Source organism: Hypomesus nipponensis, chromosome 4 (genome assembly GCF_054491055.1).
Source record: "Hypomesus nipponensis isolate SF chromosome 4, ASM5449105v1, whole genome shotgun sequence".
Taxonomy (NCBI): Eukaryota; Metazoa; Chordata; class Actinopteri; order Osmeriformes; family Osmeridae; genus Hypomesus; species Hypomesus nipponensis.
The window spans coordinates 13,485,449-13,512,707 of record NC_140364.1 but is presented as its reverse complement, the minus strand read 5'-3'; the positions used below and the strand labels follow the sequence as shown (position 1 = coordinate 13,512,707).

Below are 27,259 nucleotides of genomic sequence, written 5' to 3'. Positions count from 1 at the left end.
AAGGAAATATGCATATGTGGCATATGTGTTTGAGAGGTTCAGAAGGAGAGTGAAAGGAAGAGAGACACAGATAAAAGCTGAAGAAGCAATCCCAGACATTTGTGCATGAACCTGCTGCCCCTTGCTACCCCCCCTCTACCCCTCCCCCGTATGTTTCGCCATGGTTACTGGGCCCCTAGTGCAGGCAGTTAATGTTTTCTGCGGCAAGGGTGAGTTGGGTACTAATGGCACCGTCTGTCTTCAGCACAACTGATGTCAGCCGCCCCAGGTTGCAACAACACAGGCAAAGATCCAGAGAAACCAATTAATAGATCATTTGAAACTAAGTGATTCAAAGGGAAAATATTTAGATTTTTTTTTCATCCATTTGTTAAGGATGTTTTCACACATGCTGAAACATGCTGTCATACCTTATGTACCTATCGTGTGTTATGTATGTAACAAGTAAGTAGAAGCAGTCATACAAAAAAGCCTTTATTAACAATATAGGATTGATGTACATTAATTATTTTTGCCAAAATATTTTGGTTTGAATAAATATGAATTAAAAGAAAGAAGTACAAATACTTTTCCAGAAGTTTCTTTATTTGAGGCAAATAAATTCTTACAATGTTTTGTCAGCTGTTTGACACATTTTGCAACACTAAGTGATAAAAAGTATTTTAATCATATTCGTTTGTTTTGTCTTTAGAACTTAAAATATCCATGTGGAAAACACTGCATGCTTGACCATATAATTGGCTGTATCAATGCTCAACAAAGTTGGCCAATAGGGACTTAATTCCCTTCAAAGGTCACCTTCCTGTCATGGCTTACAATACAGTATCCAAAAAAGGAGGGTTTGCAGGAGCTTGATTTATACGATCTCGGCATCTGTCTGGTTCATCAGTAAACGTAACTTCTCTGGTCAAACAAAGCCCGTCTCCTCCGTCTACGTGGGTGCACGGGAGTGCTGTCTTGTTCCCAAGGACCTCACCTGTGACCTTCTATGTCAACACAGGTTAAGGGTCTCAGGGACAATGTGGCACACAGACCGCTTGTGAAAGGGGTTTTCGTTCTGGAAAGTGCGAAGGGCTTCTTCATCCCCAAAATGGCTGATCTCCAGAGGTCCAAACTGCCACTTTCTGGAAGGAAATGGACGACAGGGATTACTGAGAATCCATAAGAAAGCAAAAAAAAAAAAAAGAACACACACATACACATATGGTTTACGGTGATTCATCAGAAAGCACTGATTTGCTTAAGTTAATGCACGCGTCTCAAACAGCCTCTATGTGCTGTGCTATCGTGTTAACACGCTGCCCTCTGGTGGCAGACGTACATGATGGCAGCCACAGGCAGATACACCCAGACAGTCTATTAAGACATGCCTGATTGACATGTTAACTGAGCTTCAAATGAAAAATGTAAGGAGACCTCAGTGTAATAATAGCTGATAAACACATTGCGTGGCTGTATGTATGGAGTTCCAACATCCCAAGCAGTGCAGCAACAAGCAGACATTTCTGCTCAACACATGCCTGGTGCATGTGAAGCCAGCTGTAACATACTATGTAGTTAAGTGTAGACTTCGGCTATCATTTCATGTGATTATACATTCATCTTTTAATAGATGCATTCATCAATGATTAAACATCGATGAGTGATTTACGGACATCTTACCGTTGTCGTTTATTAGTTAATACACCTATCAAAACAGAGGTCAAGCAAAGCTTCAAAATAACAAGCAGTAACGGAGGACTCTATATGCTGCGTGTTAAAGATGGCGCACGGCCTGCACACGAAGCAAACCTTAATGAGACACAGGAAAACGAGCACATCTTCCCAGCAGCATCCACACCTGCAGGTACGCGGGGCTACTTACAGTACAGTACAACACCGGCAACACAACTCAACAAAAGGCGCAGTCAGCATGCAGAGGGTGTGTGAAACTGGACTCCCTCTCTTGCCTCTCTTTGTCCCTCTGGTCCGAGCTATTTTCCCTGCCCCACTTTCAACGGCTCCTTTCTCTCCAAAGCCAAAGTCCACAAGAGGACAGTGGGCAGATAGATAATCTGAGAGATGAAAATGCACCGGAAATGATTGGTATATACATATATAAAAAAAACATTTTCCAAAGAAGAAAAAAGGCAAGGATGAACGCGAGGGAGAAGAATGGAAAAATGGCGGACGGGACAGGTGATTCGACTACCGTCTACTGCCTGATTTTGTTTGCTGGTCCGCTTAAATAGTTGTGAACTCACCATTCCGCTTATAGCTGGTGCTGAAGATATGTTCTCGACAGAAACACAGTCATACACAAATTTGCGCACCCACAGTGCATACAAGTGCACACATGCACACATACACGAGCATTGTATGCACACAAACACTCACAAAAGCACACAGCCTCCATAAGCTATTGATCCATTTACCCCTCTGAGAAAAAGGACAATGAATCCGCCGGAAAAAGCTAATAAAGCATTATAAACCCTATCTTCTCGGGCATCCTTTTCTCAGTGCTCTGGACGGTAAATGAAAAAGCGGTTTGCCGTTGTATTCCCTTTCCAATTCCGCTCTCCCCCCCCCTCTCTCTCTCTCTCCCCCCCCCCTCTCTCTCTCTTTTTTTGTTTTCCCTATTCCTCTCTTTCTCTCCCTGGCTCTGTCCCTGGCTCTGCCCGTGACTGTCTCCCTCTGCCAAGTCACATCACTAATTCTCCAGGCAGTTCAAGTCTAAGCAGGCAGCCTGGGAAGACAGGTACACACACAATCGCATTGGTTGGATTTTCTACAGCTGTACCAACAGCTCAGCCCCCCCCACCCTCTGCTACAGCTACCAGCAGCTCCATCCATGACCCCCTCCCCCCCCTTATAAATCTGTGTCACCTACATACCGTACACCGCACATATGGACCGGCACACACACACACACACACAGACAACACACACCACAGCCGACCTTGCTCTTTCTCCTCATCCACTGCTATTTCACCCCCACACACACACACCACACCCCACACCACACACCACACAGACAAACACACACAGACACACACACAGCACCGACGCTAACCTGAGTGTTATCATTTCCCAGGGCATGACGTTCTGTCTGGTCCATCTTGCAGTCTGCTCTCTCGCGCATGTGTGGCGTCCCGCGTGTGTGTCCGCGCGTGTGTGTGTGCTCGTACGAGGTGCTCATGCATCCGTGAGAGACGGAGTGACAGAGTGAATGTGTGAGACAGGAGAGATAGGAGGAGTGACAGAGTGAATGTGTGACACAGCAGAGATAGGAGGAGTGACAGAGTGAATGTGTGAGACAGCAGAGATAGGAGGAGTGACAGAGTGAATGTGTGAGACAGGAGAGACAGGAGGAGTGACAGAGTGAATGTGTGAGACAGGAGAGACAGGAGGAGTGACAGAGTGAATGTGTGAGACAGGAGAGACAGGAGGAGTGACAGAGTGAATGTGTGAGACAGGAGAGACAGGAGGAGTGACAGAGTGAATGTGTGAGACAGGAGAGACAGGAGGAGTGACAGAGTGAATGTGTGAGACAGGAGAGATAGGAGGAGTGACAGAGTGAATGTGTGAGACAGCAGAGATAGGAGGAGTGACAGAGTGAATGTGTGAGACAGGAGAGATAGGAGGAGTGACAGAGTGAATGTGTGAGACAGGAGAGACAGGAGGAGTGACAGAGTGAATGTGTGAGACAGGAGAGACAGGAGGAGTGACAGAGTGAATGTGTGAGACAGGAGAGACAGGAGGAGTGACAGAGTGAATGTGTGAGACAGGAGAGACAGGAGGAGTGACAGAGTGAATGTGTGAGACAGGAGAGACAGGAGGAGTGACAGAGTGAATGTGTGAGACAGGAGAGACAGGAGGAGTGACAGAGTGAATGTGTGAGACAGGAGAGACAGGAGGAGTGACAGAGTGAATGTGTGAGACAGGAGAGACAGGAGGAGTGACAGAGTGAATGTGTGAGACAGGAGAGACAGGAGGAGTGACAGAGTGAATGTGTGAGACAGGAGAGACAGGAGGAGTGACAGAGTGAATGTGTGAGACAGGAGAGACAGGAGGAGTGACAGAGTGAATGTGTGAGACAGGAGAGACAGGAGGAGTGACAGAGTGAATGTGTGAGACAGGAGGAGTGACAGAGTGAATGTGTGAGACAGGAGGAGTGACAGAGTGAATGTGTGAGACAGGAGAGACAGGAGGAGTGACAGAGTGAATGTGTGAGACAGGAGAGACAGGAGGAGTGACAGAGTGAATGTGTGAGACAGGAGAGACAGGAGGAGTGACAGAGTGAATGTGTGAGACAGGAGAGACAGGAGGAGTGACAGAGTGAATGTGTGAGACAGGAGAGATAGGAGGAGTGACAGAGTGAATGTGTGAGACAGGAGAGACAGGAGGAGTGACAGAGTGAATGTGTGAGACAGGAGAGACAGGAGGAGTGACAGAGTGAATGTGTGAGACAGGAGAGACAGGAGGAGTGACAGAGTGAATGTGTGAGACAGGAGAGACAGGAGGAGTGACAGAGTGAATGTGTGAGACAGGAGAGACAGGAGGAGTGACAGAGTGAATGTGTGAGACAGGAGAGACAGGAGGAGTGACAGAGTGAATGTGTGAGACAGGAGAGACAGGAGGAGTGGGAGAGAGAGGCAGTGGAGGGGCCAGACTGAGGCTGGGAGTCTCAGGAACAAAAGCCAACATGTACAGCCTAGCTTGCCTCCAAAACACCTCCACCATCAACCAATCAGACCTCGGCAGGAAGATAGATTGCAAATTCCCCTTTTCACAACTTTAGATTTGAACAGCACAGTTGGAATCCTAACTGTAAAATGTATCAATGGGCTCTCCCTTGATGCAAGTTAATATGTGTCAGCAAATGTCTATATCCTTTTGCACCGTGAATGCAAAAGGTAAAACAACCAAAACCTATATTATATGAGATACAAAACACAGAAAATGTTAATTACACAGTGTGTGAGTGTGACCCATTTGCAAAAGGTTGGAGAGAAATGCAAATGCCGAAATGCCAAACCAAAGTTGGCCGGACCTTCGTATTTGACGACAAAACGCAAGAAAGACACAAGAGTAACGAAAAGAAAATAGGAGGCGTCAGTTCCATTGTCCCTGGTGTTCTGTTCCTCACCTCCGACAGGGACAGACTCAGTCTTTGTGCGCCGTCGCGCAGAGAAAAGAGCAGAGGCGCACACAGACTGCTGATACGGGCTCTTTTCTCCCCTCCTCGCTGGAGCGCTGCAACGCAATGCGGATCCTGACTGTCTGAGCCACTCGCCAGACACAGGCGGGGGGACCGGGGGTGGGCGGGGGGTGGGGGACCGGGGGCGGGGCGGGGGGTGGGGTGGGGGGTGGGCGGGGGGCGGGGTGGGGGACCGGGGGCGGGGGGTGAGCGGGGAGCTGTAAGGAGAGGCGGAGGAGGACGAAACGAAGGGAGAATGGAGGAGGCGGGAGTGGGAGGGAGTGAGGGCGAGCAGATGTACAAGCCCCATGCTTCAGAATGTGGTTGATGGCAGCCTCCACAACCATGGTAGTCTGAGCCTGAGCTAGGACCAGGAGCCTAACCAGGGGGGGTCATCTATCATCCATACGGCACCACTGTGGACTTACAATCATGTGCAGGTTAACACTGTATGTCTCTTTGGTTAATGTGTGAAGGGGGCTGGGTCTGATGCAGGTATGCGCAGGCTTGGATGGTATGGTAAGTACTCACAACCCTCTCAGACTGCACATCAACATCAAGTACAACATCAATCTCCGAACATCACTGATACGCCACTGAAAGCAACCATTTAACATTCCACTTATTTACAGAGGAGATGCTTTCCTCCAAAGCGGTGTATAAAAGACATTGCATTTACAGCGGTGAAGTGCAGCAGTAAACGGAGGACTTGAAGTGCTGGAGTTAGTCAATACTGCTGTCAGCATTTTCCTCACATGACAAGATACTGGTGCCAGTCTTTAGAGTTCCACATTCAAGTCCCTTCTGTGTAAAAGCCAAGACTCATTTCAATATTGGATTACTGTCATTTCAAGACTTGCACGAACCTAATTCATTAATGGTGCATTACAGCATTTCTTTATTCAGTTTTGTAGGATAGAATTAGAATCTAATGTGAGATTAGTCATTACTTTTCTTTTCCTGTCTACAGTGATCACAAATTCCGGTTATTCAACCAATCCCCTCTGAATGTATATATAACAATTTTGCCATTATTACTATTAACAAATGGACAAAACATTAGTTCTCCCACAATACAATCCAGTACAATGTGTGTTTTGACATGGTAAACTGCCACAGAGCTCAAACAGTAGCCCAAGGTAACAGCCCTGGGATACCTTCAGATGTCCTGTGCTGACAGAATATAGACCCAGGTCTTCATACTCACCACAGAGCTGGGCTCCACCAGGACGGATGTGTAGGTGACACCGCAGGGAAAGCTAGAAGGTTGTACAGTTATCTCCAGGCTGTTTATTATGCGAAACCATACAACCAACTACCTCACGCCGCAGTGCACTCCCAGGAAAGAGGTCATCGCTGGGGTGTCTTCCTGGTTGCTGCCTGTCTCTTCCTCTCTCTCCCCCCTTCTCCCTCTCTCTCCCCCCTTCTCCCTCTCTCTCCCCCCCCCTTCTCTCTCTCTCTCTCGTCTCTTTTCTCCTCCCTCAGCCCTTCCCAGATTTCTCATATTGCTCCAGCTATTTCAAGGCTCATGGAAACGTTTCGGATGGGCATTTAACCTCTGATTAGTTTCCCCCCCGTGTGTGACATTTCCATGTGCTTGTGATGTTTCCATTTTCAGTGTTAGTTCAGTGTGATTTCTGTCAGCTGGAAGCACACGCCGACAGTCATTGGAGCGTCTTCTCACCCCGGCACGCCTGGAGAGTTGTCGCCCTCCAGTGGCAGGACACTGAACTGCAGGAGTTTCCCCTCCCTTTACAGCAAGACCTACACTGTCTCCAAGCACAAAACCAAGCACTTTACCAACAGATGCCGCAAAGGCTGTCTGACCTACTTCAACAACACTGCAGTGCTCATATCTGACGGTTATTATTCAGTGGAAGAAAAGTCTGGAACTGTGACTTTGTAAACTATTATTGACAACCCATGGCTAATGGATACTATTACATCACATTTACATTTAGTCATTTATCAGAGGCTCTTATCCAGAGCGACTTCCAGTAAGTACAGGGACATTCCCCCGAGGCAAGTAGGGTGAAGTCATTTGTCACGGCCGGGAATAGAACCGGCAACCTTCTGAATGGTAGCCCGATTCCCTAACCGCTCAGCCATCTGACCCCCCCATCAATATTAGTAATTTTTTTTATCAGCAGACCCCCTTCAATGATTCATCTTTAGGATTACTAAGATATCAATGCATACAAATTCAGTGAATAGGTGCATTATCTTTGATGGATGTTTAAATGCGTTGCTGTCGGTAGTCAAGGGTGGTGTTTTGAAACCTCTAAATTGTGCTTGAAGGACTCATTATTACTGGATAGCTGGAGCTGCTGGGCGATCAGATCAAGGTAAAAGGAAGGACTGCCAAAAGAGAAGAAAAAGGCTTTGTGTGCATGTGAGGCGTCTGGAGCCTCTAACTTGTTCTGCTGGTCAGTTCTGAAAAAGCTGTGGTCTTTCATGAAAACCTCGAGGCCGAGTGGTCGATAAACGCGAGTGAGCCTCTTATTGGCTGGAGAAAATCCCTTTTGCCACATTTGCGCACACGTTTTTCTTTGCCTGGGAGTAAGGTCGGACCTGTTGCGAGAGATTATTTCAAACCTCTTAACAAAGAGCGGGATCAATTAGTTATGTCTTTGATCTGTGTATCGATGTTATCGGGCAGCGCTTTGAGGAAGTGTGCACAATGGAGATGCTATTTATCTGTATCTTGTCTTCTTTTCCACTACTCGTTTTGGACGGCATCCAAATGCTAACCTCTCTCTCTCTCTCTCTCTCTCTCTCTCTCTCTCTCTCTCTCTCTCTCTCTCTCTCTCTCTCTCTCTCTCTCTCTCTCTCTCTCTCTCTCTCTCTCTCTCTCTCTCTCTCTCTCTCTCTCTCTCTCTCTCTCTCTCTCTCTCTCTCTCTCTCTCTCTCTCTCTCTCTCCTCCTGCTTGTCCTTTATATTCAGGCCCAAAGTTATTTTTTTGTACATTTTTTTTAAATCTTCCTTGGACAATCCCTCCCCTGGTTATCCCCCTCTCCATTCCACTCCTCCCCTCGAAATCTACCTCGCCATCTCATTCGCAGTCGAATCACGCATGCATGCGGCATGGTTGTGCCAATGCCAGTTCTTTGCCAGTTGGGAGGGTGACTGATGGACGGCCCTCCTTCCCAGCTGTTTGGGATTGAGCAGAGCGGCTCTCGGGTGCGACTAGATACAAACAGGATCCCAAACAAGGTCACACCTCCACTGGCTGGCCGCGAGTTGGAAACCCACGCCGAAAAAAAAGGAGAGGAAGGCCTCGTTTAAATAACTCCAATAGAAAGAAACACTCGTTGTTTTCGGCTGGCGAAAGAGGAGAAACGTGGTCATTACGTTGCCATTCAAAGGAGCAGATATGAAGGTGTAAAGGATATAATGGATTCTTAGCTGTGAGGGAATACTTCACCAAGAGCACGCATGGAGACTCATCCTGACCTGTCTGACTGAGGATGACGAGGGCCAAATCGATGTGACAGTTCACAGAAAAAAGCGAGCCCATCTCTCTCTCCACTGGCAACGATACGTCAATCATTCACAACCATTTTCACTGGATACAAAGCTTGGAGAGAAAAAAAAACGTCATTCTCTGGTGACAGGTCCACATCTGACACCCGCTTCGAAAGCGACGTCTCCTGCGAGGCCTGTGACAGGCAGCGTCACCGTCACCCAGCCGAGGAACAGGCAGAAGTCTCTGCCTGAAACAACACACAAAACCACCGTAGAAGTCTCTCACGTTTGTCTCACAGCCCAAACTTTGAGTCTTAGGGTGCAAACTGGAAACCCAGACGGTGTGGGACTCTGACAGGGGTTGCTGGCACCTGTCCTGTGTGCTAGCCTGTCCTGTGTGCTAGCCTGTCCTGTGTGCTAGCCTGTCCTGTGTGCTAGGGCTGTCCTGTGTGCTAGGGCTGTCCTGTGTGCTAGGGCTGTCCTGTGTGCTAGCCTGTCCTGTGTGCTAGGGCTGTCCTGTGTGCTAGCCTGTCCTGTGTGCTAGGGCTGTCCTGTGTGCTGGCACCTGTCCTGTGTGCTAGCCTGTCCTGTGTGCTAGCCTGTCCTGTGTGCTAGCCTGTCCTGTGTGCTAGGGCTGTCCTGTGTGCTAGGGCTGTCCTGTGTGCTAGGGCTGTCCTGTGTGCTAGCCTGTCCTGTGTGCTAGGGCTGTCCTGTGTGCTAGCCTGTCCTGTGTGCTAGGGCTGTCCTGTGTGCTAGGGCTGTCCTGTGTGCTAGCCTGTCCTGTGTGCTAGACCTGTCCTGTGTGCTAGCCTGTCCTGTGTGCTAGGGCTGTCCTGTGTGCTAGACCTGTCCTGTGTGCTAGACCTGTCCTGTGTGCTAGGGCTGTCCTGTGTGCTAGCCTGTCCTGTGTGCTAGGGCTGTCCTGTGTGCTAGACCTGTCATGTGTGCTAGCCTGTCCTGTGTGCTAGACCTGTCCTGTGTGCTAGCCTGTCCTGTGTGCTAGACCTGTCCTGTGTGCTAGACCTGTCCTGTGTGCTAGGGCTGTCCTGTGTGCTAGCCTGTCCTGTGTGCTAGACCTGTCCTGTGTGCTAAACCTGTCCTGTGTGCTAGCCTGTCCTGTGTGCTAGACCTGTCCTGTGTGCTAGCCTGTCCTGTGTGCTAGACCTGTCCTGTGTGCTAGCCTGTTCTGTGTGCTAGGGCTGTCCTGTGTGCTAGGGCTGTCCTGTGTGCTAGGGCTGTCCTGTGTGCTAGCCTGTCCTGTGTGCTAGCCTGTCCTGTGTGCTAGGGCTGTCCTGTGTGCTAGGGCTGTCCTGTGTGCTAGCCTGTCCTGTGTGCTAGGGCTGTCCTGTGTGCTAGGGCTGTCCTGTGTGCTAGGGCTGTCCTGTGTGCTAGCCTGTCCTGTGTGCTAGACCTGTCCTGTGTGCTAGCCTGTCCTGTGTGCTAGGGCTGTCCTGTGTGCTAGACCTGTCCTGTGTGCTAGACCTGTCCTGTGTGCTAGGGCTGTCCTGTGTGCTAGCCTGTCCTGTGTGCTAGGGCTGTCCTGTGTGCTAGACCTGTCATGTGTGCTAGCCTGTCCTGTGTGCTAGACCTGTCCTGTGTGCTAGCCTGTCCTGTGTGCTAGACCTGTCCTGTGTGCTAGACCTGTCCTGTGTGCTAGGGCTGTCCTGTGTGCTAGCCTGTCCTGTGTGCTAGACCTGTCCTGTGTGCTAAACCTGTCCTGTGTGCTAGCCTGTCCTGTGTGCTAGACCTGTCCTGTGTGCTAGCCTGTCCTGTGTGCTAGACCTGTCCTGTGTGCTAGCCTGTTCTGTGTGCTAGGGCTGTCCTGTGTGCTAGCCTGTCCTGTGTGCTAGGGCTGTCCTGTGTGCTAGCCTGTCCTTTGTGCTAGGGCTGTCCTGTGTGCTAGCCTGTCCTGTGTGCTAGGGCTGTCCTGTGTGCTAGGGCTGTCCTGTGTGCTAGCCTGTCCTGTGTGCTAGACCTGTCCTGTGTGCTAGGGCTGTCCTGTGTGCTAGCCTGTCCTGTGTGCTAGACCTGTCCTGTGTGCTAGCCTGTCCTGTGTGCTAGACCTGTCCTGTGTGCTAGCCTGTCCTGTGTTCTAGACCTGTCCTGTGTGCTAGCCTGTCCTGTGTACTAGACCTGTCCTGTGTGCTAGCCTGTCCTGTGTGCTAGGGCTGTCCTGTGTGCTAGCCTGTCCTGTGTGCTAGCCTGTCCTGTGTGCTAGGGCTGTCCTGTGTGCTAGCCTGTCCTGTGTGCTAGGGCTGTCCTGTGTGCTAGGGCTGTCCTGTGTGCTAGCCTGTCCTGTGTGCTAGGGCTGTCCTGTGTGCTAGGGCTGTCCTGTGTGCTAGCCTGTCCTGTGTGCTAGGGCTGACTCATGAGCCGTGTGGCGCTCGCCTGGCGTCCAGGAGGAGGCTGGAATGTGTTCCCCTCCTCTCCCAGGTCCCACCCCGACCCCCACGCGTGTGTGTGTGTGTGAGAGCCGGGACTGAGGACCACCGAAGAGACCTACGTTCTTCAGCCGGCCGACAGCTTGATTCAGGGCCAGGATAAGTATCTGCGACTCCCAAACCATAAATTATTAGCCCTCTCAAGCTGGAAGACGCCACAGAGCGATCTCGCCCAAACCCCCTTCTCTCTCTCTCTCTCTCTCTCTCTCTCTCTCACCTTATTTACAAAGGCAGCAAATAAGACGTTACCATGGGAACGCACTGCCAGGCAACCTCAATAGCTTGGCGAGATGCCCGATGGTTGCTAGGGCACCGTTGTCAGTGGCAATTGGGTAGCGTGCCAATCCTGCGAACGTCTGTATCTGACTGTGTGGGCATGTGTGTGTGTGTGTGTGTGTGTGCGTTCGTGCTTGTGTTACCTTACCCCACCCCAAGGGGGTTCAGAAATTCTTCTGGTCTTCTTCGCGTCCTTGCTTGGCGAGTTCCCCTCGTAGGTCACAGCATTCCTGGAACCAACAGAGCAAGGTCAGAATCTTCTACTCAGGACCCTGTCAAGACATCGATACATCCATTCCCAGCCCTAGTGTTCGCCCCCAAACTTCCCCTCGCATTTTCACTGCATTTGAATAGATACTAGAGACAATAGCGAGATTCAAGCTCAATTGCAATGCCTTCAAGACAATATAGAAGCATTAAATACATTGTCTCAAACAAAAAAACGGGATATAAAAAAAATTGGATGAAGCTGTCAATTAGATTGGAATTTCTCGCATTACGTTATTTACAAAGAACAAACTGATCTTGAAATACAAAGCCCCACGCAGATTGCTTTGTACAAAAGCAGATTTATAAATAAAACATTCACGGTAGAAGATACACTCCTCAGTCATAAATTAAACAGCAACGAGCCAAAACAAATGTAATAATGAGGACATCTCTGCTCACGGAGAAAGGCAGAGAAGTGGTCACGGGTATGAGCGAGCGAGTGTGTGAGTGAGTGTGTGAGTGAGTGTGAGCGTGTGTTAACTGGAACGCCAGGACAGCATGTGTCTCTGTGTCTGCACGCACACAAGAGAGCTGAGGGGGGCCTGCGGGGAATCTTGTTTGACAGGATCACTGGCTGCTGCCCCCCCCCCCTTCCCCTTGCCCCCCCCTCCCCTTGCCCCCCCCCCCTGCCCCTTTCCCTTGCCCCCCTCTTCCCCTTGTCCCCCCCCGCCCTCCACCTCCCCCTCGCCCCCCACGAGGGGGTGGGGGGTTAGAGGGTAGGATCAACAGTCTGCTGTCATGGCAACATGATGCCACTAACCACAGATCATGAGGGAAAGAGGATAGTGTGTGTGTTAGGTAAACTGTCATCATCAAACACAAATCGTTCTTCCATCTGAAAGCCAGAGACTAAAAATATCTCGTGCGGAACGTCTATTTCATTCCGAGTGTTTGTTTTATTTTGTTCTGCATGAACCCAAAATGCAACGAGTTGTCACCTTCGTCAGTGTGTGTGATTCTGCCTGTGTTGTTCTTCACCTCCTGCCTCTGCCTCTGCCAAATCTTTCTATTACACCACAGACAAACACAGAGGGTGGGACTGTCACACACGAAACACTCGAACCTTTTCCACAGACACTTGGACAGCCATGAGAAAGGAACAGCAGATCTAATTGTGTCACCTGCAGGGCCTGTCTCTCCGTTTTCATTTCACTTCTCTGAGGTGTCAGATCAATAAGGGATCTGGGCTCCACCTGGTGTCATTAGCTGCTCTCACGACGGAGGAGAGACCACTAGAAGGCCCCGTTGTCTTCGACCTCGAAAGTCTTTCTTCCCTCTGAAAACCCGAGTGCTTGAGTGTGTGTGTGTGTGTGTACATGCAGCACGTTGTGCATGTTGCGTTGTCTTTGCATCAGTGTGTGTGTGTGTGTGTCCTTGTGTTTGCTCAATGCGGCAGAGGGTGGGGTGGCAGATCAATAGGCAACAAATGAATTCCGATCGATACTAAGCCGAGGGAGGGAGAGTGAAGGAGAAGAGGGGAGTGAGAGAAAGGGAGGACTGAGTGGGAGGAGTGACAGTTAGTGCTGGCCCTGCTGTCTGGAACGCTACGCTGGGGAAAAAACACTCATTTCTACAGGCAAACCTCAGTGCTTAGAGGTCAGCGAGGATGAAAACACGGGTTCGAGAAGAAGGGAGAGAGAGCAGGCCGCTGAGATGAGGGAGGGTAATCCAACACAGTCTACTGAAGCAGACTGGGAGAGAGAGAGACAGAGAGAGGGAGAGAGAGATGGATAGATAAAGAGAGAGAGAGACAGAGACAAAGAGAGTGAGAGAGAGAGAGAGAGAGAGAGAGAGAGAGAGAGAGAGAGAAAGAGAGAGAGAGAGAGAGAGAGAGAGAGAGAGAGAGAAAATGAAAAAAAAAAAGCACAGAGCAAAAGAGAGACACAGAAAGATAGTAAGAGAGTAAGATAGAGAGACAGATATAGAGAGACACAATTGTGAGAAAAACTACGCTCTTTCCTTCCTTAAATGCACTTTTTATGACAACCCCTCCAGTTGGTGCTCGACTGAGAGCAAGGGACTGGAGGACGACTGTGGAGGTGGCTGGGTGTTGCCTACCCTCGACCTTCTCCCAGTGGAGATATCTGGCCCTTCTGCAGCAGACACGCTGCAGCAGAGCAGGGTGACCTCTGACCTCCATCTTTCTCAGCTTCATGAAGACTCCTCATCAGGGTGTCTGTCTGCTGTTGAAGAGCCATCTGAACGGATCGATCCGCTCAGCGTCACCTCTCCCCAGTGTCACCTCTCCCCATGGTTTCAGGGGGAGGATGCTGACGCGACATTCCACCGCCACGATGCAATCCCCCATTACAGACTACTCCCTCTCAATGTGAAATTCGGATTCAGATTAGACAGACAGATGTACTCTGATCAGGCTCTGTCGAAAAAAGAACCAAAAGATGTGTCAAGGCTGTCTCTTTCCCCTGCTCTTTCTGTTTCCCTCCCTCCCTCCCTCCCTCCCTCCCTCCCTCCCTCCCTCCCTCCCTCCCTCCCTCCCTCCCTCCCTCCCTCCCTCCCTCCCTCCCTCCCTCCCTCCCTCCCTCCCTCCCTCCCTCCCTCCCTCCCTCCCTCCCTCTCCCTCCCTCCCTCACCCTCCCTTCCTCCCTGTCACCCCGATCAGTGTTCTCTGTCTGTCTGCCTGCCTGTCTGTCTGTCTGTCTGTCTGTCTGTCTGTCTGTCCTTTAGCCGGGTTTCTGATGCACCATGGCAGTTTGTTACCGGCGGCGACAAGGTGGAACTGATGGGGGGAGGGGGGTGTCAACAGACACACGGAGCACAACTGTCAATCATTATGGAGTCAGGTGGCTGAGCGGGTAGAGCATCGGGCCAGCCTTGGGCAAGGCACTTCACCCTACTTGCCCTCTGGGAGAATGTCCCTGTACTTACTGTAAGTCGCTCTGGATAAGAGCGTCAGCTAAATTACTAAATGTAAAATGTAAACTGGAGACAGGGCACACGACCTCCACAGCTGAACACCCCGTACGATCGGGCGCTCATCACGAACAGCGTCCTTCGCCCTACATCTGTGTGCTGGAAATGTGCTTTCCATCAGCGAGCATGTCAGTTCGAGAGTGTCTCCCATCTGCCACAAGCAGCACGGGCGGTATTCCTTTTAGGACTGTCACTCAAAATATCGGCCAATCAGAATTGGGGTGAAGAAAAAGAAGCCAATTGCAGCCGCGGACGCACGCAGGCTGTTTGGGAACGCACCTTATAAATCAGACATGAGCAGCTGCAGAAACACAGTAGCTACTGCACTGCATTAATAACAAGCCAGCTCACATAGTACTACAATCACTCACACACACACACACACACACACACACTACAGTGTGTCTTTCCTTCGTTCGCCCAACCCCCCCCATACCTCTGGCAGTGAACTCCACGTGCCGAAGAAAAAAGAGGAGGCGCAGGGAGGGACTAGGGAGAGGGAGGGAGGGGGGGGGAGGGAGGGGGAAGGGAGAGGGAAGGGAGAGGGAGGGAGGGGGAAGGGAGAGGGAGGGAGGGGGGGGAAGGGAGAGGGGGATAATGTACAGAGCAGGAGTATCAATGAGGAAAGATGCTGATTTAACAAAAAAGCAAGAGGTAATATTTTCTTTGTATAGTAATGATGTCGGGGGGGAATAGACTACAGTAGCCATGAGCGAGAGAGGCGGAGCCGAGAACAGAAGGTCGAGGTGAAAGAGAGAGAGAGAGCGAGAGAGAGAGAAAGAGCGAGAGACAGAAAGAGCGAGATAGGGGCAGGGAGAGAGAGAAGAAAAGAGCTCAAATAGGAGGCAGGCTCTTGTCACCGCTCTGACCTACTCACTCAGGACTGAGGAATTCTCCCCGTCGACATGGACACATTCCTCCCATCCTCAGACGTTGGGGGGGGTGGAGGGGGAGGGGGGTGGAGGGGGAGGGGGGTGGAGGGGGAGGGGGGTGGAGGGGGGGGGGGGAGGGGGTGGAGGGGGAGGGGGGTGGAGCACATGGGCCTCCAGGACACACCCTAACCCAACACGCACAAACCACTCTAAATAACTGCTGCACACACACACACACACACACACTCGTGCCTACGGGACCTTGCGAACGACTGCAACTGAACACCTTTACCTGCAGAGGACCACCTCAGCAGAGTGAGCTTCTGAAGGGGAGAAAGACTGGACAGTAAAGTACAGTCAAGTACGCTAAGAAACACAACGTTTCCTTTGTGCATTAAGCACACTCCGAATGAGAAGGGTCGGCCCGCTAGATGGACCCCGCAGGTTAAGTATTCACTTCAGCAATGTGCAAATCACAGAACTACTCAGGCCTATTGTGTGTGTGTGTGTGTGTGTGTGCGTGTGCGTGCTTACAATCCTGCGAAAACACATTGTGACAATATCTGGATATGAAGGGCCTTATTGTGTTGTCTGGGTAGAGTGTTGCTCTCTCTCTCCAACTGGGGGGCTGGGGATGACACTGACACAAAGACACAAATGTAATGTGAAGCTTCTCTAAAGCTAGCGGCAAGCTAAGCCACAAGCCCCTTTTCATACTCCGAAGCCTCTGTCCTTTATTCCCAAGCAGCCAATCAAATCCCATGATACTGCATGATCAGGGCATGACCGATTGGCTCTGGCAAACCGCTTTCACGTGTAACATCCTCAGATAAGCAAAAGGGCAAATTGGGAACAGAATTACAGCTAGTAAGATCACACGCGCTAATACATCCTTAATGTGAGTCTTAGGAGGATGAGTCAGAGAGTAATTCAGTTGGTCTGGAGGGAAATCAATGACTTGATTGGTTCAAAGGCTCAAAATGGCCGACAAAAGTCCCCTTATTATTGAGGGCAGTAGAAGAGATACAGGAACTAATGAAAAAACATTTATTTGAATCTTTAGAAAGATTGTCATCGCTATGAAGTGCGAACGAAGAACATAAATTGTGTTTGTGGCCCAGAGTGGATCAGAATTAGAAGTTTGACAAAAAAATCAAAATGGCTCCTTACCTTTGAGGTCTTGGAGGGTGGAATCGTGTTTGAGGGTTCCGTCTGAGAAAGAGAAACACCTCCAACTCGAGCATTACGTTGGTAATGCCAGCGACGTTCAGCTGCCTGGCAAAACGTTATCTCTAAGGAGAGGACGTTTGTCCTCTATACCAGCACCTGTCTTGTCCTGCCTGTTCATCTTCTAACCCTCCCTCGGTCCTCCATCTCTCAGTTCACACCTGCACAGGGCCTCTTTGCATCCCCGCAACCAGGTTGGATGGACTGATCCACAAAACCTAGCTCATCCTTAGCTGTTCCCAGTGGCGAAACAACGACCCCCTCCCCCCTCTCGTGGCAAAGCCCCCCCCCCCCCCTTCCCCCACAACGCAGCACTCCCAGCCTGCTTAGGAATCCCTGAGGTCTGCATCCTCCATAAATGTATGCTGCGGTTGAATCTAATCTATTATGAATGAGAAACACAAGAGATCCACAGAAGACTGAAGCTGCTGGTAGCGCTAGCTACAGAAAGGATCTGGTACGGCGAGAGAGAGGTTTGAACTGAACGTCCCACACCGAGAGAGAGAGACAGAGAGGGAGAGAGAGACAGAGAGAGAGACAGAGAGGGAGATTGAGACAGAGAGAGAGGGAGAGACAGAGAGACAGATAGAGAGAGAGAGAGGTCTGAACTGAACATCCCACACCGAGAGAGAGAGACAGAGAGACAGAGAGAGAGAGAGGGAGAGAGAGAGAGAGAGAGAGAGAGAGGGAGAGAGAGAGGTTTGAACTGAACATCCAACACCGCTCGTGTTCTTAACACGCTGGGCTAGCCACTGGGGAGGCTCGCGCCTATATCTAGCGTAGCGTTGCGTACGACGCACGCAAGCTCTTTGCGGGGTTTCAGGGACTGCTCTGTAATGGCGCAGACGCCGCGGGGTTTAGGTTACCGCCTCTCAGCGAGTCGTGTTATACGCCACAGCAGCCTCGCTGTGATTGGCTCCCAGTTTCAGAGCCATGCCGAGGCACGCCGCTGCTTGCTGTCGGCACGGCGACGCGCCTGCGAGGGTCTCCTCGTCGAGGACTCTGGTATTCCGGAGCGTTCCAGCAGTCACTGAGTTCATGCCTTGAGCTAGCCCAGGCAGTTCACCCCCGCGCAGATCACGAGCCTACGCCCCCCCCATCTGACTCAGTGCGGCCGCCACTGTTACGTAAGATTACATAACAGCAGGTCTGTCTGAGTAAGATTTCATAACACCAGGGTCCTGACACTACCCTGGTGCCTGGCCGTCAAGCTCTCCCCCCCCCCCTCCAGGCCTCCGTAGAGCCATATCAAACACGGCTTAGCGAGGAGACCGACCTTATTTTGACTGGGGATCATTTCAAATCAAGCCCATTGCAAGATGTGAGGGTAGATTGTTTTTATAGCCCCCTTCCCCCCTCTTGTTCGTCTAGTGCTGAAAACCGGGACATTTGCCTCGTGCAAACTTTGACATCGAAGAACTTCTTTTCTTTCTCTGGAAGGCATGTGGAGGATGGGACGCCATTCAAAAACATGACTCCCTCGTGGCCGATCCCAGAGAGACGCTGGCCACGGAATTGATGTCACCTTCATTTGAAAATGCATCAAAAGATAACGTGAACCAACGTTCACACGCTGAGCGGGAAGGGCAGTGGAGCGATGCCAGTATTTTGGCTCATGCGAGCGCTGAAACGGAACGCCTTCCCCATTAGAAGTGATCAAGCAGCAGGCACTCAAATGCACATCGGGGTTAAGAAAAACTGGTTCCTGAACCTCAGATTTACATGCATTAAAAGGTTGTTTTTTCTCTTCAGTTTACAACATATTGCTGACTAGGTTTATAAGCAAATACAATAGGGTATGTATCTCCAGAACATCCTAAAAATAAACAATTAACAAAATAGCATAGCTTCATACAGAAACTCTTTAGCTGTCAGAATAACTTACAACAAACGAACAAAATACCCTTTCTCCCACTTATGCCGTAGTATAGCTACAACCGCATATCTCCTACCATGCACACACACTGGAAGAAATCATTTGTCATGAACACACACAACACGCACACACAAAAGGTGCATGTACACTTGTATAACAATTCTAGCCCTGGATAAAAACCTTGATGCTTGCAAACGCAAACACACACACACACACACACAGATCCAGTGATCTCCTAGAGATAATGTGAGCCTAGGCTCTATAAATCAGACAGAGCAGGGAAACAGATAACACAGGCAGGGAAAAAAGAGGAGGATATCAGGAGATACCTGGCTGGAGATACCGTCGCTGGGAAGAGAAGTTGGACATAAGACTAGTCGGATTGTAAACTGCCTGCGTGGTGGATTTCATATTTTGATGTATCATTAACACGCACAATCTGATCATGGAAACAAACTGTATATATTTTATTGTAACATACGTTCAGCGTATGATACTAATTCAACCGAATGTACAATTTGTCATGCGCTTCTATGCAAACCCGCAAAAAAGACCGCATGGAATAAAAGTTGGCCCTTGCTACACGGGTAAGATTCCAACAGCTTGATAAAAAATCAAGTCTGTTGCTATGATACTTTACCTGAGCCAAAAACGAATATCTTCACCAGAGTGTCCAGGTCACAACGAAGCTACGTTTGTGGGTATTGTCTTTTTTTCCTCTACCAGACGGACAGACCAAGGGGTACCCGGATGAAGGGATGGAAGATGGGGTAGACCAGAGAGGAACATGGGGAGGAGCGTGGGGGAAAGAGAGGGCGACCCCACAACTCGCAACAATTTCACCCGATCTCTCAGCAGGCTTCTGTTGAGCTAAAAAAGAAACGCGTCTCTTCCCATCTCAGCCTACCGCCTGGTCTCTTTTGCGTACTACAAACACACATCGTCGCAGCCCTCGTGCCGATACACCCCTCCATCGATATATGCAACATGAAATATGATCAGCCATACCTTGCGCATGCGCAGGATTAAAACGGACTGACCCGTTGTGTCTGTCTTCACGGGGCACCCCTCACCCTAACTCCCCCGGTACACCCCTTCCCCTTCCCGCAACTAGGCCCCAGGACTCCCCACTCTGAACAGTCCTCCGTAAAATATAATCAAAAGCTTGACGTGACCCGGGTAATCTTCTAGGGAAAGACATTGAAGACAAGTCTATGAGATAACCCACTTTACAGCACAGAGAACGAGAGAGAGAAACTGAGAGAGAGAGAGATAGAGAAACAGAGACAGACAGTGAGAGAAAGGAAAGGAGGGAAAAGAGATGGAATAAGAGAGGGGAGTTGAGACACGGAGCAGGGTATGTGAACGAGGCCGGGAGAAAGGGGCGATACGAGAGAGGAAAACGTAAAAGAAACAAGAGTAAAAACGCGGAGCGAACACAACGTGTGAAACCAGGAGGGGGAAAAGGAGGGATTTAAGAAACGTTTGAGAAAAGAGCTAAAACATTTCAAGTTTAAAGCAGCACAAACATTCCTTTTGGGGGGCTTAGGTCCTAGTTTTTTCAAACGTTATCACTCTTTTCCCCCCCTTTTCCCGCGATTTTACTGATGCCCATACAAGCTATCCCTCCTCCTCTCAGCCCTTCTCATCCCTCTTCTCCTCCACTCCTCCTGTTTCTCCTGCTGCTGCCGGTACTATTTCTCCTACCTCTCTCTCTCTCTCTCCCTCCCTCTTCCGTGGAACACAGTCCGTTCTCTTGTTCTCTTTCTTCGCTGTCCATTCATCCCTCCTTTTCCTCTGTTCTTCGTTCCTTTCTTCCAGATTCAGCATTCAGAACAATCTGAAGACAAGCTGTGGAGTTGAGCTGTTTTTGGTTGCTGGCCGTCGAGAAAAAAGGCGACACACGCTGACCTCAAAAATAAATAAAAATCAAAACGAAATTCACGAGGAAGAAGGAACGAAGGAATCGATTGGTGTCATGCAGTCTGATGCAGGGACAATCCAGGGCCTGTATGGCCAGGGGCGCTCTGCAGAGACAGGCTGAAGCTGCTCTCGTTTCCCTGTTGAGGTGGGGGAGGGGGGGGGGGGAGGAGGAAAAACCAAAACCGAATATGGGGAAATACAACAAAAAGCAACAAACCCACCGAAGCTCTCAGCTCATTTGCGGTCGCAGGCGAAAGTGGATAGTAAGCGCACGTGAGGTAAGCAGTCCGGCTGTGTGTGTGCATGTGTGTGTGTGTGCGTGTGTGTGTGTGTGCATGCGTGTGTGTGTGCATGTGTGTGAAGAAGTGGGAGGGGATAGAAGAGTGAGCAGGCGAGAGAGATTGGGAGGTTCATGGAGAAACAGAGGGAGGGATTGAGGAGGAGTGTGTCAGAGGAGAGAGGGAAGGGGAGGGAGGCGGAATAAAGATTTTTTAACCCTCTCCCACTGTGTTTTATTTCCATACTTTCGTGTCTCTCCCCCTTGTTCCTGTCTGAAAACCTTCTCTGAGAGTGGAGGAAAGAGAACGCTGCTCTGGTTTCCTCCCCCCCCCCCCCCTCTTCCCCCCCCCTCTTCCCCCCTCCCTTTCTCCGTTTCCTTTCTGCTCTCTCTCTTTTCTATTCGTTCCTTTTCTCTGCATGTGCACTTGAACTCTAAATCCTGTCTGCCAGCACCCCCCCCTCCCCTCTCCCTCGTCCTGGCACTCCTAGACAGAGGCTTGAAATAGTGCTTTCAGGCTAAAAGCGAGGGAGGGAGAGGGGAGAGAGGGAGGGAGGGGGGGGACAGAAAAGGAGAGGGCGAGGGGGACAAAAAGGGGGCAAGGGATGTTGAGAGGGGGGAGGGGAAGAAGCAGAACTGAGGTGGCTGTTTCCGTGTGTGTGTGTGGCTATGTGTATGTTTGTGTACTTTCAAATGATTAGGTTTGAACTGTTTCAATGGTATTTCATGTTTGTTACATTCTAGCAAGGGAGGCAATGCAAAATCAAAAGGAATATGATCTTATTTAGAGAAGGGAAAAATTATGTTTATCACAAACAGCAGTAAACAGCAGGTTTCTCAAGATCTCTTCATGGGAAACTACATTAGTCTTTGTAGCACAACAACAATAGGCTCCAGTTTACGCTGAAACTACTCAGTTTGAGGTAAATGTGTACATAAAAGAACTGGTGTACAATTAGTTTCACCATATTTATATTGAAATATTGACTCCAATGTCCATTTTTCACTGTTTCATTTGTTACACACAAGTGTGACCTGTGTTGCTTAAGATTTGTTGAGTAGACTTTGTTCAATGGATGGTTGTTGACTGAGTAGGTGAAACCGCTTTTAAGGTACTGAACCAACATAGATTATATACATTAACAAACAAGGCATGTGCCGTTTTGAAATATTACTAGAATGAAGCCAATCTATGAGATGAACATGTAGGAAATAGATCTCTTAAAACATATATAAAACACACGTCTAAACTCCTGTCGAATAGCCCAACCGAAAACAATTTGAAAATCGCAACGGACCAAGAGCAGGAACAAAGGTTTTAGAAAAGTGACAGCCTTCTGCGCAGTGAAGTTGGGTTTTGCAAACTATTGTGAAGTGCCTTGTAGTTCGGTGGGAGAGGGAGGGGAGGTCACTAAAGGTCAAGGGGAGGCACGTGCTGAATTCCCTGTCACCTTGGTTAAACATCCTCGATGTATGTCTGGTGTAGGCGAGCTGCAATCCCGACAGCTACTGCACCAACTGTCTGTAGCGTTTCTCGATTTGAAAAAAGAGAGAGGATCGTGGAACTGACCTAAGCCTGCCCCCTACTGGCTCCTACAAAAAAAAAACGCCACATCGAACATCCCAATGTAGGCCTATGCTACAATTTTATTGTCATTACATTTATAAATTTAACGTCCTTGCTGATACACGTAGGCTAATTAAGGGCCGCGAAAAGCACTCAAACCAAACTATGCAGCGTGTTTAATCAGCCATCGACATCCGAGTATTCCTCTCCAACTGGGGGCAGTGTAATGCCCCCCCTGCATATTTTTTTTTGTATCTCTGCCTAACGTAGCATATTTCACACAGACGGAGAAAGCGCCCAAAAACACGCCAGTGCACCACATCGGAGTCGTGCGAGGTAGGTTTTTCCGAGAACACAATATGCATGGTATGTCATCTATTTTCCAACCTAACCTAATGAATATTTGGGGTTTTGAATACAGATTTGGCTACAGCTATACTTGAGATAGCTAAATGACATTGTTATGGTAGGCTATGGATGTGTCACCCAGGCATGGAAGTTGGCATGTTATGTCACCATACTTTGAATTTTGATGACTACTTCTCAACTTTGCTCACCTTTAAATCACCATGTCTACAGATGCCGGGTGTCACAGTGAAAGACGTCAACCAGCAGGAATTTGTCCGAGCCTTGTCAGCCTTTCTCAAGAAGTAAGTGCAGTTGGTTGTGGCCCTCATCCCTCACTCATCCTTCAAGTGTCAAGTCACCTGTGAAGTACCGCGAGAAACAGCGGACCTCTGAACCTGCGCCGATTAATTTGAGCAATTTGAAGACATCAGGCCAAGAGCTGGGATTCAAACTATTGGCTACAATAGAATGTACTCTGAAATACTTATTTTTATAGGTTGTCGTAATTGTTGGATGGTCGTTATGTATTAATGAACGACTCAATTGAACAATAATCCGTTGATATGACTCGGCTGTTATAGAATCGTCTTTGTTATCAGGTCTGGCAAATTGAAAGTTCCAGAATGGGTGGACACAGTCAAGTTGGCTAAGCACAAGGAGCTAGCCCCCTGTGATGACAACTGGTTCTACACCAGAGTAGGTGTGTAGTGGTGTGACACCTAATTGTAAAACCTTAGCTCACTTCACAGACAGTAAGCAACAATGTCATTAAGCCTCTTACCCAGGTTTTTATTTATTTATTTCAACACTGTCATTGCTGTAGAGAGCCAACTATGAACTGCAATAAAGGCAGTTCGTACAATTAAACAAACATCTGCTATTCCAGCGTCCACAGCGCGCCATCTGTACCTGCGTGGAGGCGTAGGAGTGGGCTCAGTGATCAAGATCTACGGAGGACGTCAGAGGAACGGGGTCTGCCCCGCCCACTTCAGCGTGGGGTCCAGGAACGTTGCGCGCAAGGTTCTCCAAGCTCTCGAGGGTGTGAAGATGGTGGAAAGAGATCCCAACGGGTGAGGAGGTCGATGATTACCAGGCTCGTGCATTTGTTTTCGAATGTGGGTGGGACAGCTTTTTGGATGCTGTTTTAGGGCAACTCATATTATTTATTCCCATGTAATCATTTAGCAGACACTATCCAAAGTATCCTACAAAATAGTGACTAAAGTGCAGCAGATAATCATGGAGCAAAAGTGGACAGCTCCAACAGTATTACAGTGGTTGGGAACGGTCTGGGTTTTAACCAGATTTTTACTCTTTTTCGCAGAGGAAGAAGGCTTACTGCTCAGGGTCAGAGAGACCTGGACAGAATTGCTGGTCAGGTGGGTGATAAGTTCAGAACATGTCATGACTACACATGTAGTCCGAAACTGCCGTTTCAGGGCAGTTATGGAAGTATGCCTGTATAGCCTTCCAATTCACTAATTTTACTGTCTCTCAGACAAATGATAGTTATAGTCCCGACAATTTCTAATCTGCACAAGTATTTTGTGTCCTTTTTTTTTTTCTTTTCTCAGGTTTCCGCAGCCAGTAAGAAGCAGTAAGTCACAAGGTCACAACAAGCATTATGGGGGGGGGGGGGGGGGGGGGAACCCTAATTAAATTCCCTCATATTAGTGTTCACCCACAACAGCATGCTATCCTATTCATAACCAGCCGGAAGGCCCTGCTAGTCTCCCATATATTGTTTATTACATCCTTATGATATGGATGATGTTATCATTCCAACAAGAGCTGCTCGATCTTGCCATACAACCTCCCAAACTGCTGGTTCTGATAATGAGATCGTGTTCACTAACGCAACAACCTTTTACATCTTCAGTAAGTGTGTTTGAATAATTTCAATATTTAAGACACAATAGCCATTGAGGCTCTGGAGTGGTTGCTACGTGACGCGTCGGCACAAAAGCTCACAGCTGGCTGAGATGAGGTCTCCGCGTGAGCACACCTCGAGAGGACGACACTTCTTTGTGATTGGCTGAGAGGAGGACATTACCCCGTCAACATCATTTGTGAAGCTGGACGTTGAGAAAACAGCACAACCAGTAACAGCTGTGGTGCTGACCCGCTGTTCTTGTCGTGCTATACCTGTCCTCGTGTCGTTATCGGTCTCCAGAAAACAGGAGCGTGAATCATCACAGCACAAATCATTATCCTTTTGGACGTGATTAAAGAATGGTTCAGAGAACACGTGCTTTGGTTGGTTTTATTGATTTGTGAGCCTCTTTGTAGTCTAAGATAGAATGGTAATGATGTTATTTAGTAGGCCTACGTATACTAAATGGCGGTCTGTGTCTGAAAAAGTGTATTTGTGTCGACGTGGGGGTGGTGTGTGTGTGTATTTAGTTGCTGCTCATGGTGCTTCGGATCCAGCTGGTGAACTGGCACACGCGGGCGTACACGCTGGGGTGTCCAGGCATGGCGCAATCGTAACCCCAGGAAACGACACCCTGCAGTTCTCCATTACACACCAGTGGGCCGCCAGAGTCACCCTAGTACACAGAGACAAGATTACACAGGATAGCACAGCGTACACTAGATAGTGACTTTAAAAAACGGTTACAGCAATTACATAGCCAATGAATTGTAGTAAACTAACTTTACATTTAGAAAAATGACACTAAATCTTAATTATAATATATATAAGATGAAAAAGATTCGTGATTTGAAAAAAAAGATGTGAACTATAGCCTATATATTCTTTATCGGCAATGCCAAAATATGAAAGCTAATACTGTTGAAAAAGAAAAAGGTTGCTTAGAGCAAAAAAAAAGTAGCCTAGTTAAAACGCTCCTTCGTCTTTCTTTACATTCGTTGTCTTAGGCCTAAGTGTTTTAGCCAGACTGACCTGGCAGCTGCTTGCTCCTCCGTGCATGAATCCGGAGCAGATCATGGTGTCTGTAAACTGATGGGGGTAAGCGTTCTTGCAGATCCTACGATCGATCATAGGCTGCCTGAGGCACTGCAGTCTATCGGGAGAGCTGTCTGGGGAAGGAGAGGAGAGAGGTAACGGATCAATGTGCCGCGCCAGACTCCCCAACTCCTCAAACAACAGCTGCCTCACTAGAGGGGGGGCGTTGTGGTGGGAAGTTGAATCAGCTTGAAATCCCTCGAAAAATACTTCACGCGTGTGTGTTTTTACAGGACCTGGTGTCACGGAGTTCATATAAAATCCATCGCGGGGCTGTGTAGTTCTATAAAGCCGTGTCGTTAACCTCTCTCTCTTGAGTCCCAACATCATTCTCTTCCCCTTCTCGGTGGTAACCCTTCTTCATGTTTTACCCATTGGCACTTATTTGCTTTTCACAATGTATGCTTCATGTTTTGCCTACTTGCAATGTTTTCTCGTTGTTTATGTTTGACGTATGCACTTTTTGTAAATCTCTTTCTTGTCAGTCACTTTGGATAAAAGCATCTGCTAAATGAATACATGTAGGCTAACCGTGTACCCCCCCCCCCCCCCTCTATTTTACTTACTGCCGTTGGTGACAGTGTTTCCCCATCCGGACACCAAGCAACTCTCGTCAGCCACGTCGCAGCGCGAGGCCAAGGCCACGGTCCGAACGTAACTGTTGAGTGTGGCGGGTCTGCTCAGTTTGATCAGCATGATGTCACTGTCCAGGGTCTGGCTGTTGTAGCGGGGGTGCTTGATGACCACGGCTGAATCAATCCACTGCTCAGTGCCCTCGTTCACCCTGATGTTGTGCTCGCCCAGGCGGACGCTGATACGACTGGCGGAGGAAGACACACGAGTACGAGTGAAAATCCTTGCACGTGCCATTTGGCTTGGTCCAGAATTGTTGAAAAACTCAAATTTTCAATTGTTCTAGCAAATGTTTAATCAAAGAGTAAATGACGTGTTACCGCTAGGCCGTTGCCTATACTTACGACTTGTAGCAGTGGGCAGCGGACACAACCCACTGGCTGGAGATCAGGGAGCCTCCACAGAAGTGGTAGCCGGCGTTCAGAGAGGCCTGGTAGGCCACCGAGTGAGCAGGGCACTCGTACCCCCCAACAATCTTCTCATCCTCCAACGGGGCAGCAACTGAAACAGGAGGAGGGGGGGGGGGGGAGGGGGGATTATATTAATGTTAAAAATAATACAATCTACGAATAATAAGACCGTGGTAGTAACAATACATAATATTTTAACACATCCTAAAATCAAGTCAAAGAGTAAACCCAAAAGTTTGCTTTTGTTTCTGTTGGTTTGCCAGACATAGATAATCATTCTCACATACATGCCACACCAAACAAAGCTAGGAAAAGCAGGGCCTTCATGTTGCGTTCGGCTTTCCAACTGCACTCGCAGTCGCTGGGAGCCTCTATATACCGTCTTCTGACAACATGGCAGATACAGAAAGCATTCCTGGAAAAACAAATAGAGTTGGGAAAGATCCATATGGTTGTTCTTCTACAGTGACTACGACACAACCGTTGCTTCTGGGAAAGATCCATATGGTTGTTCTTCTACAGTGACTAGACACATCCGTTGCTTCTGGGTAATCAGGATTCCACACATCCACATGAATGTAGGCTACATGACATT

General features: G+C 49.0%; 2 protein-coding genes and 1 long non-coding RNA gene across 4 annotated transcripts; 1 reads left to right on the top strand and 2 right to left on the bottom strand.

The window, feature by feature from the left end:
• Window positions 1–644: 644 nt before the first annotated feature.
• On the bottom strand, window positions 645–20,592 carry LOC146295702 (uncharacterized). The gene is made up of 3 exons (XR_014753320.1): window positions 20,246–20,592; window positions 11,511–11,592; window positions 645–1,124 (listed from the first exon to the last, which is right to left on the bottom strand). It is a non-coding gene; the product is annotated as an uncharacterized LOC146295702 (long non-coding RNA).
• Window positions 20,593–20,618: 26 nt separating this feature from the next.
• LOC146295701 (small ribosomal subunit protein eS19-like) lies at window positions 20,619–24,892 on the top strand. Of its 2 annotated transcripts, XM_084696780.1 has the most exons (8): window positions 20,619–20,739; window positions 22,590–22,641; window positions 22,885–22,955; window positions 23,253–23,353; window positions 23,540–23,723; window positions 23,978–24,032; window positions 24,228–24,250; window positions 24,564–24,892. In XM_084696780.1, the coding sequence occupies exons 3-8, from the start codon at window positions 22,885–22,887 to the stop codon at window positions 24,577–24,579; spliced, it is 450 nt and encodes a 149-aa protein (XP_084552906.1). In that variant the 5' UTR covers window positions 20,619–20,739; window positions 22,590–22,641; the 3' UTR covers window positions 24,580–24,892. The 2 variants fall into 2 exon arrangements, with proteins under 2 accessions (XP_084552906.1, XP_084552907.1); XM_084696781.1 differs by lacking the exon at window positions 24,564–24,892 and having other exon boundaries at window positions 24,228–24,254.
• On the bottom strand, window positions 24,893–27,193 carry LOC146295700 (trypsin-3-like). The gene is made up of 5 exons (XM_084696778.1): window positions 26,952–27,193; window positions 26,599–26,755; window positions 26,188–26,441; window positions 25,559–25,695; window positions 24,893–25,202 (listed from the first exon to the last, which is right to left on the bottom strand). Exons 1-5 carry the CDS (start codon window positions 27,166–27,168, stop codon window positions 25,053–25,055), a joined length of 915 nt encoding a protein of 304 aa, XP_084552904.1. The 5' UTR covers window positions 27,169–27,193; the 3' UTR covers window positions 24,893–25,052.
• Between the last annotated feature and the right edge of the window lie 66 nt (window positions 27,194–27,259).